The sequence below is a fragment of the Nicotiana tabacum genome, chromosome 14 (genome assembly GCF_000715075.1).
Source record: "Nicotiana tabacum cultivar K326 chromosome 14, ASM71507v2, whole genome shotgun sequence".
NCBI classification, from domain to species: Eukaryota; Viridiplantae; Streptophyta; class Magnoliopsida; order Solanales; family Solanaceae; genus Nicotiana; species Nicotiana tabacum.
Genome location: NC_134093.1, coordinates 113,658,741 through 113,673,353, shown reverse-complemented (window position 1 = coordinate 113,673,353; position 14,613 = coordinate 113,658,741). Strand labels below are relative to the sequence as shown.

General features: G+C 35.2%; 1 protein-coding gene across 1 annotated transcript; it reads right to left on the bottom strand.

Annotated features, from left to right (window-relative positions):
* Positions 1 to 5,210: 5,210 nt before the first annotated feature.
* LOC107791315 (ethylene-responsive transcription factor ERF096-like) lies at positions 5,211 to 5,603 on the bottom strand. The gene has a single exon (XM_016613351.2). The coding sequence runs from the start codon at positions 5,601 to 5,603 to the stop codon at positions 5,211 to 5,213; it is 393 nt and encodes a 130-aa protein (XP_016468837.1).
* Between the last annotated feature and the right edge of the window lie 9,010 nt (positions 5,604 to 14,613).

The following is a 14,613-nucleotide window of genomic DNA, read 5'->3' as shown; positions in this document are numbered from 1 at the left end:
CAAGTCAGGAACATGTCTAACATTGGTGAGAATTCTCACCACACCATCGTGCATTTTGATTCGGACTGTACCTTTTTCAAAAACTTTGCAGGCAACATTGTTACCCATCAAGACAACTCCACTTCCAATAGATTCATATGTGGTAAATAAATCCCGATTGGGACATATATGATAAGAACAACCCGAATCTAAAATTCACTCATTGTTAGATTTGAAACTATTATTAGTTGCTAAAAAACAGTTCCCTCAGTCTCATCAGCAGCTACACTTGCTTCGGCAGTGTCAGTATTTTTGTGCTCATTTTTCCTTTCCTTAAGCTTTTCTTTATTTTTCAGCTTATAACATTCGAAGATAATGTGACTTTTCTTATGACAATAGCGACACTCTAAATTATTGTATCTGGATATGGAGTCGGATTTGCCCCTAACAAATAAGCCAACTTCCGCTTGAGTTCCACTAGCTTCCCCAGTAATATCACTATCTATCTGTTCTTTTGATTTTAAGATAGATTTAATATCCTTATAAGAGATATTATTCTTTGTATAAAGCATAGTATCTCTTATATGCTTAAAAGATGAGGGTAGAGAACAGTAACATGGCTTGATCCTCATCTTTAATTTCAGCATCTATATTACCCAATTCCATAAGAATTGAATCAAAGGTGTCAAGATGAGAGAGAATAGAGGTACCTTCACCCATACGAATTGTATAAAGCTTCTGCTTCAGGTAAAGTCTATTTTCCACCGTCCTCTTCATATATAAGATTTTCAATTTTTCCCACATGCTTTTGAATGTGGTTTCTACTGAAACTTCACGTAAAACCTCATTTGAGAGATTTAAGATGATACCTGATTTTGCCTTTTTATCTATGATGACAAACTTCTCGTCCGTCATTTTATCCGGCTTCTTCTTCTTTCCTTGCAACGCCAAGTCTAAGCCATCCTGAATTAGGATAGCTTCCACCTTTAATTGCCACATTCAGAAGTTTGCACTTCGGTCAAATTTCTCAACATAGGTCTTTGTTAGAGTCATTTTGGCTATTGAAACTAACCCGGTTAGATCCGACTCTGATACCAATTTGTTAGGATCGGGAACCCGGGTAGTGCAGAATTTAGCCAAATAACAGTATAATGACAATAACAAAGACAATGGAAGTTGGTAACAACGGTAATTAAAGCAGATAAAGAAGACACCAATTTAGCGTGGTTCGGTCAAATTGACCTACGTCCACAAGCAGAGAGGAGCAATTTCACTATACGAATAAGAGTACAAAAATTAGAGCAAATGCTCTAATTAATCCCAAATACCCTAAGATAATAACCTCACAAGATCACCCCAAAGAAAGGGTTCACACAAGTGCTTCCCAACACTAGCTCTCATACAAAACACTCTTAATAAAGGAGGAAAGGAAGAAACAAGAAAAGTGGGTCGGTCCAAACGGTCCCGAGCCGGTCCCAAATTAAACGGGAAAAACGGTCCCGTGCTAAACGGTCTTTTTGTAGGGACCGGGACCGTTTGGTCCCGGGCTAAACGGTCCCGGCCCGCGGGCTAAGTGGGCCCAATAGATTTTTTAAAATAAATAAAATTTAAATAGATATTAGAGACAAAAGGATGTTAAAAAAAATATCTAAAGCATTGTAAATTAATTATAGAATTGTGACCTAAATTTTATTTAATATATATATACACTATACTATATATACATCTTATATCGAATATAACTTTTATATATATATATACTATACTATACTATACGTACATCTTATATAGCTTATATACTATACACTTAGTGTGTGTGTGTGTATATATATATATATATATATAGCTTATATATTATACATTTAGTATATATACTATACTATACTATACTATATATACATCTTATATAAGCTATATAAGATGTATATATAGTATAGTATAATATATATATATAAGTTATATATACATCTTATATAGCTTATATAAGATGTATATATAGTATAGTATAGTATATATACTAAATGTATAATATATAAGCTATATATATATATATATCGAATATAGCTTATATATTATATACTTAGTAACAATAAAGTAAGCAATAGTAGCTATTATAGAAGGAAATTAGAGAGAGATTGTGATAGATTGATGATTTTGTAAGAAAAAATGAAAGAATGAGGGGTTATTTATAGTTGAAAATAGGAAAAAAGTATAATTATAAAAAGTTTGGGGTTAAAACTAAGTTGGGGGGTTAAATGGCTATTTTTTAAATAGCCAACGGCTATTTTTTAAAGCCCAACAGCTCTTATTTTAAAATTTAAAAAAAAAATATAGCCGTTGGGACCGTTTGGCCCGTTAAGGGACCGGTCTGGTTCCGGGCCGGTCCCTGGCGGGCTAAATGGTCCGGGCCTGGCGGGCCCAAATCATAGGACCGGCCTACGAGACCGGCCTAGGCCCACTAAAATCGGGCCAAACGGTCCTGGCCCGTTTAGCCCGTTTGGCCCATTTGGCCCGCGGTCCCGGGCCGGTCCCGGACATGGACCGGCCCACTTGCCACCCTTAACTCAAGTTTTGTTAGTGTGTCTAAAATGAACTAATGGCCTTCCCTTTTATAGGCAAAAAAGTCTTGGCCTCTTAGGTGTAAAAAAAGAGATACAACTTGTGCAAATGATGTCCACCACATAATACAATATTTTTGGGTCCCAAAGAATACTGCCAACAAATCTACACTTTGTAAAATTACTTATGCTTATGTGAGATGGACTCCATTAGCCAAAATATTGGCCATATTACACATGCTTTAATTCTGTTAATACCAGAGATGAAAGATCCAACCAATGCTTAGTTCTTAAATAAAATGATGGATTAAGCATTAGAAATAAAAATTTATGAAGGATACAATTGCTAAGGAAAAAAAAAAGGGAACAAGTCTTAACTCTTAAAATATGAATGTGAAATCTTGTTAATTTAACTTATTCTTAATCCAACATGTCACATATTTGACCACGCACATCAGGAAAAGAACAAAGCAGAAAAAGAAAGTTATTCCTACAACATGAATATGCTATAGTATATTTTTTATTGGAAAATATGGTTCAAATGTTTAATGCACTTTTTTTTTCCGTGGTATTATGTTATAATCCACCCCAGAAACTTCAATAAATCATTGATTTTTTTTTCTCCAATAAACATAATAACATATGAATAGCAAGCGTTTGAAAACAAACCAGAACACTGCCGAATGGACATAAAAGCTGAGTAGTTCGGTGTTAGCATTGACTTTGTGAATGGCTTGAACAAACCTTGATTGATACAGTAAAAAATTGTAGACATATGTAACTCAATTTGTTAGAGATCGTGCTGATAACGTATTATGAAATAAAAGCAATTTAGTAAAACATGAATAAGAAATAGAGATAGAGAGAAGGAAGAGATTTTTTTCTTCAATTGTGTGTATTTTTCTATCTATTACAAGTCCTTTATATAGACATGAAAAATAAAGAAAAATATGTCATTAAACATTTGAGATGAAGATCATAGAGAAAGAGTAGACATACACTATAATTTAATTTTTCTTGTAACAAGATTTACAAATGTGTTAGACAAAAAATTGTCACTAGTTGTAGTGATTAAAATATTACTTGTTGACATATTTTCATGGGATTGTTAATGTCTTCACGTGACTTCCTTCTATCTCTGTCATATGACTGTATTAACCTGACAAATAGTTATATTTTACTTCCTTAATCGATATTATTGTGTGAATTTAGATTAGTCGGATTAATAAATTTTAGATGTTAAATCCTTAAAGAGGAAAAGAACATGACTAGCTCACTCAAATAGTCAACTTCATTTGGACAAATTATATATTAGAACCTAAAAGAATGACATACTTAAGAAAATTGGAGATAGGATCGTACTAGCTTTTCGTTTTTGAATAAAATCTAAAACAAATTGTATATGAAAAGGTAAATACAAGTCTCATATTGAACAAAATGAAAAAATAAGTCTCACATATAACTTTCCTCTTGATTGCTGAGTTTCATATTGGGCCTATGAAATGAGCTCGACAATTTTGAAGGGAAATCTATACAGTATAACCTCTCTAAAAAATAAGGGCAAAGATTACTTTTAGCCTGCGAAAGAAATTATTCATCTGTTAGCTGTAAAAATATATAAAATTTATATATAACATACGAAAATATATATATATATATACACACACATACAAACATAAAAGCCGAAATAATGTATACTTTGTATATTAATGTATAATATGCATAAAAATACATATTGGCTAATAGACTGGCCAAATATGTAACTTGCTTAATTGTGAATGGATCTTTGTACAGCCTTTTAAACAGAAAAGCCCACACAAAAGCCCATTGGAGATGCTGAAAGCTTTGTTTCTGGACTAACTTATCCCTTACTTCTACATTTCAAAGACTTCTAAAAAATTATATGGGACAGCCATTTTGTGCGATGGTATTTAAGTTGTAGCCAGTTTTGTAAAAGGTTTGCACAACGTTGTAGTCACACCTTGAACTGCAGTGACGAAGCCAGAAATTTCCTCAAAGATGTTCAAACTTGAACGAAGCAGAAAAAATTTCCCCAACAAAGGGTGTTCAATATATGTTATATATTTTTCGACGAAGGATATTTAATTGACTACCCTTAGCACAATGTAACTTCGCCCTTGCTTGAACACTAATGTCATACTCATGAATCCCAAAAGGCAAGCTGCATGGACCAAATTGGTGCCAAGAAACATCTCTATATAGTACTCTTGATTGAAACAGATTCAGTATATAAAAGAGATAACACAAAATTAGAATTCTACAACATTATCCTTTTGGCAAAGAAAATGAAGTCAAAGATGTTAAACTACTGCAGAACAAGCTGCATCAATAGCCTTCATTCCACATCAAACCACTATGTAATTAGCACACATTAATTAATTCACACAATTATGATTTGGAATATATATACATCAAGCCTCCTTCTCTTATGTGCATATAATTCCATATCATGACATGCACCACCAATATTGTAAAGAGTTGCCCCCTCCAACTCTAACTACGGACGAGGAGGAGGTAAGATTTTATGTCCCCCTCCTTCATGCAGAAGGTGGTTTTTTTTTTTATTGTAATCCTCGTACATGTGAGGTTTATTAGTAGATATTATGCGAAATACTTAGCTTTTATAGTGATACAAGGGAAGTTAATGAAACTTCATTTCCTCTTATTTGCATGTTGATCACAATCAAGAAGTTCCTCGAGCAACTTATCATCCAAATACTCGAGTTCAAGAACTTGCTCATTTCTCTCGTGCACGGAAGACGAAGCAATTGAAGAAGAACCCGTGTTGAAATGAGAAGAACTACTAGGCAAATTATACTCCTCAGGATAATTAAGAATTGCCAAATTTCCCCTCATAGAATAAGCAGCTTTATCATAAGCCCTAGCTGCTTCTTCTGCAGTAGTAAATGTCCCGAGCCAAACGCGAACCCCTCCTTGTCGCGAAGTATCGCGAATTTCAGCAGCAAATTTCCCCCATGGCCTCTTTCTAACACCTCTATATTTCACCTCTTCAGTATTGTCCTTAATTTTGCCTCTTTCGTCCATATATTTTTTTTCATGCAATAATATGGTTTAATTTTCAAGGTGGCTAATTTATAAAGGGTGCAATTTTGCAAAAAAAGTTATAGTTTGGCAAAAAGAATGGTTGAGAATGAAATAGGTGGAATATCTGAGGGACTAAATGTGTTCAGACTAGAAAAGAACCTTCCAAAAAGACCAAAAAGTTACGATGCAGTGTATCTGATTTGGTCAAATGATGGCTATAGAAACTTAATCTTTGCATGTCTTTATTTCATGTTTCTGCTTTTGTTTCAACTAGTATAAGTTTTATACACAGATAACGTACGTATATATAGTTTTATACATAGTGTACACTATCGTTATTGTTTTTATCAGTCACCGATTAATGCTTTCTTTTTCTTACCAATTAATAATACTTGTTGAGAAAAGATTTAATAGTAATACTTACTATAGAAATTTAAATATAATTACTTTATAGGTGATCTGATTGAATAAATACTTTTACATGGTCGATAGTGCATAAAAATTAAAACCTTTTCATTGTTTGACAAAATCGACTTAGAATATTAAGTACCCCGATCCCTTCTATTCAACTTTATGCGATATTTTTTATTTTTTATAAAAATTCTTGAAATTTTTATAACCACAAAAATGTCATGATACCATAATTTTCAAAAGTCTTTTTTTTTCCGCACCCAATCAAACAGGTTCACATAAAATAAAACGGATGGAGTATTTTAAACACAAAAATATTGGTTATAACATTGTTCAGTTAAGTAGAATATGATGCACATCAGGTTAATTGTACATTGCAATATTGATGGTGAGGTCATATGCTTATGTACTCAGCTCTTACGTATAGTAAAAAAAAAAACACTAGCCTTTTTCCCCCCTACAAAAAGCAAAAATAATTTTTAGTGTTGTGCGCATATATTCATAGTTATAGCTATATAATGAATTAAAATAGGGAAGATTAATAAAATGTGAGCCGTTTAGTTTCTTTAGTCGGATTTTAATGGGAACGTGCATGGAATAAGATGAATTAGTACATAAACAGTACACTTATAATAATCAAATATTAAAATTAGATTCGTTTATATATGAGCTATATATGAAGTCTTGCTTACGCAAATGCTATAAAAGAGTAGTGGAGTAGGGTGAATTATTTAAATTATAATGCACTTACATCAATTAAAAAAAATTGTACTACATGGAATCCCATTGATGGAACAGTCATATGATTTATTCGAGCTCTTTACATTGAATTGCACACATATCTACATGTAGCCAAGTTTGTTACAATGTTTTTATACGGTCGAAGCTGAGCCTGTCTTCCGCATGACTTATCGAGAGTAGAACATGATAGTGCAAAGTTCACCCTTGTGTGATATCGAGCCATGGTGCGAAGTTAGTGATGTTTTATACGTCAATACCACATAAGAGGGGGATGATTTGTGTGGTGTCCAATTTTTCGCGTGCACAGATTATGAAAGGACCTGGTTCTTCTATGTGTTCCAACTACTACTGTTGCGGAATAATAAATACAGAAAATAAAGAACACAGAGATTTTTACGTGGAAAACACCTGGCTCAAAAGGTGAAAAAATCACAACCTACGTACTTCCCAGTAGGATTATTCCAAAACTCTTCACTAAATCACTGAGCCAACAACTGCATTTACAAAACACTTTTGTAAACCTAGGATTAACTCTAATCCCGTTGTGGCAACCAACCTCTAACTGTTGCGACAACTTCAAGTTAACTCTAACTTGAATACTCTGAGTACCTATTACAATTGCCTCTAGATAAAGCTGAAAGGTACTATATGAAAACACCTACTACAATTGAACTAGAATAAAAGACAGACACTTAGAGCTGGTTCTTCTATCTGGTTCATGTAGCTTCAGGTTCGCACACTTGAATCACACATGAACTGCTTGTAAAATGCCTTGCTATTTTGCTCTCAATTCACGTTTAACTTCTATTTTTGTGCGTTACCTGTAGAATGAGAACATCCTGCGATTTATAGAATTAGTAGAGTAGAAAATAACTAGAGTTCTAATGCTACTCTTCCTTGGTGGAAGAGTTCTAGTTAATCTCAACTCCTAACTCCTTCCTTATCTTGGATAATGTTCTCGTTGAGTAAGGAGTCCTTCTCCTTATTAATTATTCAATCTTTTCGATCAGGAGATATCTATAATTATGCCAGATTTCGTTTATCTCCTGCATGCGCATCTCACGTGCTTTGAATCTGCCCGTGTCTATGCCTACTAGTGATGGATCTGGTTCATCCCTGAGTTCCTTTGTCAATCTTTAAAACTATTCTTTACTTGGGTCAACAAATTCTCCCTTTTTGATGATGACAAACTCTGTGCTTCTATAAGCTTAGGCCATGTTTTAACTTAGCTCAACATCAACACAATGTTAGAAACATTTTTCCTTTATCATCAAGGATCAGGTTCATTAGGTTATAAACATCACTGTAAGCGTAAAGCACAACCTTTTCCCCCTTTTTGGCATCATCGAAAAGTTACATAAAAAATATGAGATAACCAGATTTTAAAACTTACTCATGGCCACTGGGCTACTTCAAATGCAATCATGGATTAATCATCATAGATCAAGCTAAGAATTTTAACCATCAAAGAAATATAAACAAACAGTTAGAGTAAAAATAGTGAATTTCATTGATGATTGATACGATTCTTTCACAAAGCATAAAAAGAAATAAAAATTCTGAAAACATGAGCAAACAAAACATCCCAAACTGGGTCATTGAAAGGTCTACACTGGGCTAGAAGTTTAAGGCTTGGAAGAACTGGGGGCTCGGTTTATGGCTTGGAGAAGTTTCAACATGTCTTGAAGAATTCTATCATTCTTTTCCTTTTCCCTTGCTAGTTCAGTTCTGAGAGCATCTCTCTCAGACTCTACCTCAACCAACCTTTTCTTCAGCCTCTCAATCTCAGCATCCTTAGCCCCACTTTCTTGCACCAAGGCTCGCACCTTGCAATTTACTGGTGTGAGCATCTAATTTTTGATCGTACTTGAATTTTTTTCCACTTATCTCACTTATTACTCCATCTTTCCCACTCTACTTTCCCTCGTCCCCCATGCTTTGTCACTCATACTTTGTCCCCATGCTTGTCCCCTACTCACAAATCTCATGCCCAAAATCAGCCACAAACGCCAACAAACCAGGACCCTTTTGGCAGCAAATTTGAGCTAAAAACGAGGTCCAAAAATTACTCAAAAGGGACAGCTGAAATCACTCTAAAAAGGCAGCAAAAATAACCATGAAAGCTGGAGGTTATTCACCCAAAAGCCAGCAATAAAACCATCCCAAAAATATCATATGTTTCGGCCGATAAAAACACACCAAAACCTACATTAACGTAGCTTCATAAATCAGCCGTGTCGCTCCAACCACCACCACTAGACTGCTGCTCATAACCAACTGTAAAATAGCCCACGTAAACCCAAAAATGCAGCCCCAAAAATGCAGCTCTAAAGCCACCATAGTTGCTGCCACGAAACAGCCCCAAACCCATCCAAAGCTAGCTGAAACGCAGCACCAAACCACCCCAAAAAAATAGTCGCCGTCGCACCATGTTTGCCGATGAACAGAGTTTTATTTTAACTGTGTAAGGTCACCCAAATTCAGTCGAGTTCTTGAGTTGGGTTAAAGGTTTCTAGCGCCTGCGCGGGTCTCGATAGAATCGTGTTTGTTTGTTGTTGTTTCGCTTCATTGTAGCCGAGCTTCAGTTTGTGGCTGTTCTTAGACTTTATTTAGTTCTGCTAAGTTTGTTTCTTGCTGTCGAGGTATGTATCTCAGTTTTAGACAATGCAATTGCTATAATCGCTAATTAAATGTCAAGATATTATGCAATCTGTTCACTTTTATGTTTGTTATGTATGAGGCTAGTTATTTATGTATTTGTTGACTTTAAATTACTACAGCTTTGGTTTGGGAAATATGAGAATCATATGGCAAATGAATAATTTTGTAAAGCTGGAAGTGGGTTTGGTTTAATTCAGTTTATTAGTCACTATAGTTAACTCAATAGGAGGGCAATTGATGTTCGTGCCATGATTTCTAAAAAAGAATAATCAGTTATGTTTGTCTGATCAATTCATTTTTTTTTGCATTTAATTATGAATGTGAAATGGATATGACTTGATGAAATTTATTCAATTTAACATGTGGGATTAATCTCCTTCCTCCTTATCATATTGGGCCTCGCATTTAGCCCATCCCTTATGATCAATAGATAATGACATAATCCCAGAAGGTGCCGATGTAGTAGTAATATGATAATTGCGTCAGTTTTGGGACATATGAACAAATATACAAGTTGACAAGTTGGCAAATTATTGCTAACCATAATCCCTCTCTCACCATCTTTTCCATAATCTTTGGCCTTACAATAATCTCAAACTAGTTTAGGAAAATAACTTATAAATTAAATGTCGCCAGTATGCTTTAGGCGCACAGTAATAAATCAATCATCGTGATTATGTACATGTTCGCGTAACATAATTATGATTCCCAAAATAAATCAAGGTACGTGCTCGCGCGACTTTGGTCAAAAACAATTTTAGTAAATAAAAAAGCGTGATTAATTGTGTACACGTACGCGTTATATGATTTTAGCACACTAAATAAAACGGATTTACACACATGTGATCCGTTTCAAAGATAATTTTATATTTTAATAATTAAAAGCGGATAGATAAAACATGAAAACTAATAAATCACAGTATGCCAAAATTAATCCAAGCCAAGTTGTAGTCAATAAAGCGACCGTGCTAGAACCACGGGACTCGGGGAATGCCTTACACCTTCTCCCCGGTCAACAGAATTCCTTACCCGGACTTTGTTTTCGCAGACCAATAATAATAGACTCAAACTTTTCTTTGACTAGGGATTCAAATAAAAGGTGACTTGGAACACCCAAAAAATCAATTACGAGTGGCGATTCAGTAAATAAAATAATCCCTATTTCAAAATTGTCACTTTAGTTAGAAAAAACTCTTTAACCCACAACCCATATGACATACATATTCTTTTGGGGTAAAAAGGGGTATGACAGCTATGACGACTCTGCTGGGGACACAGAGAATTCGAGCTTATACATTGACTTTATTTGGCTTTATTAATTTTTGTATATATTGTGATTTATTTGGGCCTAATGTGCTACTTGTCCAGTTTTTACCGTTTTGATATTGTTGAATTGTATATATAAACTGTCTTCTCACGCACCCTCTCTGAGTCTTCTGAATATAACCCTGGGAATCGCGGATACGCGCCCCATTCTTCTTTGAGTTAAAGTCGGTGGGCCTGGGCTCCCGATGAAGGATTATTAGTCACCTATGTTTAAGAACGGGGAGGTTCCAGTAGTTAAGCCGGAGAAGTATTGCTCCCGGTACGTTACCCCTTCCCAACTCGAGTTGTCCGCTCGTTTTATAGCCAGTCTAGATATACCTCATCTCCTAAGAGTCTTAAAACCTAGAAGAATAAGCCACATGCTTGGTTATCCCTAGTAGGATCATTTTGTTACATTATGTGCATTTGACTTAGCGAAGCTCGGCACAAGATCGGGTCCGTATAAGCCAAGTATCCTTTTTGAGACCATCATGTTCAATTTTGTGCTACTTGCTACATCATTTGGAAGGCTTGCTTGCATTGTTGACCGGCTTTAGAAATTAGTTGAGTGAAATTATTAAAAAAAAAAAATCATTCTCCTAGTTTGGTACAAATAATATTTTTTTACTAAGATTTTGTAGTAGTCTAGCGTGTGGTGTAAAGATTAATTTTCATAAAAATCAAAAGGAGAAATAGTCGGTTTGACCGAACTACGCGGGTTTGATTCTCACCGGATGTGAGATACGTAGGCAAACCTCATCGGTTCCGGCCCCCAATTTATTTTTTTTTAAAAAAATCCAAAAATATTTTCCTTTTCCCTAATTCTTTCTTAGAATTCTTTCCTTAGAAAATTAAAAAGAAAAATCAAATCAAAAATATTTTTCTTTCTTCTTTAGAAGTCTTTCTTTCGAAAACATAAAACAATATATAAAAAATTAAAATCCAAAAATATTTTCTTTATTCTGAAAGAATTTTTCTTTCAAAAATTCCCCCCCAAAAAAAAAAAAATTCAAAAATAATTTTCTTGTTAGGAGCTTTTGTGGTATGTTTTGTATATGAAAATAAAGAGGATAAAAGAGTTAGTTTATTTACTTTATTCATGATCTTCTCTTGAACTACATAATGATCTTATTCATGCGGCGTCATGATACCTAGGCAATCCTTATCAGATTCGATCATAGCCATAAACAAATTGAGTGAAAAAATAAACAAAAAAAAAAGAAAAAAAATTGAGTGAAAAATAAAGAAAAGAGTGAAAAAAAAATAATAACAAAGAAAAACAAAGAGCGAAAAATAACAAAAAGAGAAAGAAAAAAAATCAGGGTATGAAAAAAAAATTCAATAAAAAAAAATAGAAAAAAAGGAGAGCTTCCCGAGAAAGAATCAGTTCACCCCTGTTGGTGAATCATACTCGAGCTTGTTCCAAAAAGCTAGTCAGGCTAGGTCTATTGCAACCAGTAGTCCCGAACCGGCACACCGGGCTAATGCTAGATGCGAATACCACTCTGGAGCAGTGGGACATAATACAAAAGACTGTTGAATTTTTAAGAGAGTAGTGGAAGACCTCATCGAGGTTAAGGCAATAGTGCTTAGGGATGAAGAGGCCCCTAATATGATGAACAATCCTCTGCCTACTCACACCAATGGGCCAGTAGTCGGAATGATCTGTGAAGATGAGAAATTTGATCCAGCACTGAAAGCCACAATAGCCATTTCAGCGGTAGAAGAGAAACCTAAAAATGGGCGCCAAACCTGAAAAGTTCTCTGTCAGATGGGTGTCTCGGTAGCCGGTCTTGCTATCTTTTCTGCGTCCGGATTATTTCAGGGTGTAATGCGGACGTTTTACTTTTATTGTCTTACTTTATGATGTAAACCCTTCTATCTTTAAAATTATTTTTTAAAATAAAAATCAAATCAAATGAAATTAATATTTCATTGAATGTCTCTTTTCTTAATCTTGTCACCTTTCTTATTCTCTTGTCAGTTCTGTTAATGCAGATTTTAATGACATGACATGCTTGCGGACTTCGTGCCTAGATCCTAAAATGCTGTCAGACCTCGAAATAATGAATCAAGAAGTATAATGTGTCGAAGATAAGGCTTGTGAGAAAATAAACAAAGAATTGGAATAGTAGGCCTAGGACAAGTCCGAATGAAATCAGAAGAAGTTGAAATTTCCTCTCTTCGGATCATTGTTGAAGCCGAGATTGAGGATAAATATTGGGTCAAGAATCAACTGGAACAATTGACACTAATTGATGAAAAGCGATTGACCGCAGTTTGTCACAAGCAGTTGTACCAACAAAGAATGGCTAGTGCCTACAGCAAGAAAGTGCGGCCCAGGAAATTTGAAGTGGGGCAACTCGTTCTGAGATGTATCCTCCCGCATCATGAAGAAGCTAAAGGAAATTGGCTCCAAATTGATGCAGTCAAAAAGGTACTATGTTTGACCCTTCACGTACCTTTAATGCTCTTTGATTGAGATGACGAAGGCTTTCATTCTCGCTACCCAAACACCATTAACCCTTTTTGCCAACCCTTTGAGCCGGTTACCTTTCTTTGATTACCCTCTTTGGAACCTGAAGGAGTTATTGAAAAAAAAAAAAGAAAAAAAGGGAAAAGGAAAAAGAAAGAAAACAAAATAGACAGAAAGACCAAAAAAAAAGTTCATGTTATATTGAACTACGTTTGACTTGATTCCGAAAGGATACGTAGGCAACGTCTCTCTGGGGTTCAGTCGCACCAAAATAAAAATTCACATTCCCCCAAATATTGAAACTGGGGCAGATGTTACAATGTTTCGTCGATCGTCTCGCCTGAAAGGTTCCAAAGTTGTAATTCAATCCAAATCCTTTTTACCCAAATCCTTTTCAAGTCCTTCCGATCAATCAATGTTTAAAATTGGAGGATACATTCACTTGGATCTGGTGCAACCAAAATGAGAGAAATAAAATAAGTCTTATTGGTGAAAACCCTCATGAGCACCGTAAGGCAATGGTGAGTAAAGAAACTAAAATGAGTCTTTTTAGTGAAAACCAGCAAAGGGCACTATAAGACGATAGTGAGAAGAGAAATGAGAGAGGTTAGCTGGTGAAAACCCGCAAAGGGCGCCACTGATCGAAAAAGAGGATCCTCAGTTACTTACATTGACACAGTCCTAGGCAAGGTTTCTCGATTTCAAGGCAAAGGTTGTGACGAATTTCTGAGAGTCAGACGGTTTACACAGATCAGGCATCCAGTCCAAAAGGCATGTCATGTTCATTGAGTTCCGCATGTACTTCAGATAAGTCCTTTCATTTCCCCGAAAGGGGTACCTCTTGTCTATATTCATTGTCCATTCTATTATTTGTTGTTCTTTGAATCTCTTTCGGTTTAACTCTGTTCCAAAAACTAAGGCAAAGAAGGGATGGCAAGACTAATTTACTGGGCTCTCGTTTGATACAAGCTATTATACAAAAAAGGCACCCAGACTCGGCAGGGGTATCAAGTCAACCCCGACTGGACTTTGTGGCTGATGCTTTGAAATCAAAAATTCTCGAAAGGAAGAAATCAAATTGAAAGTGCCTACAAGGGCAAAAAAAATTTGAAAAGGTCCCAAGTGGATAACCGTTTTGGCAAAGTTTGAAAAGCCAAAGGTTCCCCAATACTCTGAAATTGAAAGTATTGAAGGAAAGAAGTCGAAAGTGAAATGTCACAAAAGCAAAACAAAGTTGAAAAGGTTAAGTCTCACGCGACCAACTGTCATGTAAAAGTTTGAAAAGTCAAAGGCTCTCTGGGGCCAGAAATGCTAGTGGTATTCAGGAAACATCTAGTGGCAGGTTGAAATCATCATCAAAAGAAGATGGGCACAAAGCCAAGCTTCCAAATACATCAAGGCCACAAACTGACCACT

Coding starts and splice junctions, on each gene's coding strand:
- LOC107791315 (XM_016613351.2), bottom strand. CDS start 5,603: ATGGACGAAAGAGGCAAAATTAAGGACAATACTGAAGAGGTGAAATAT.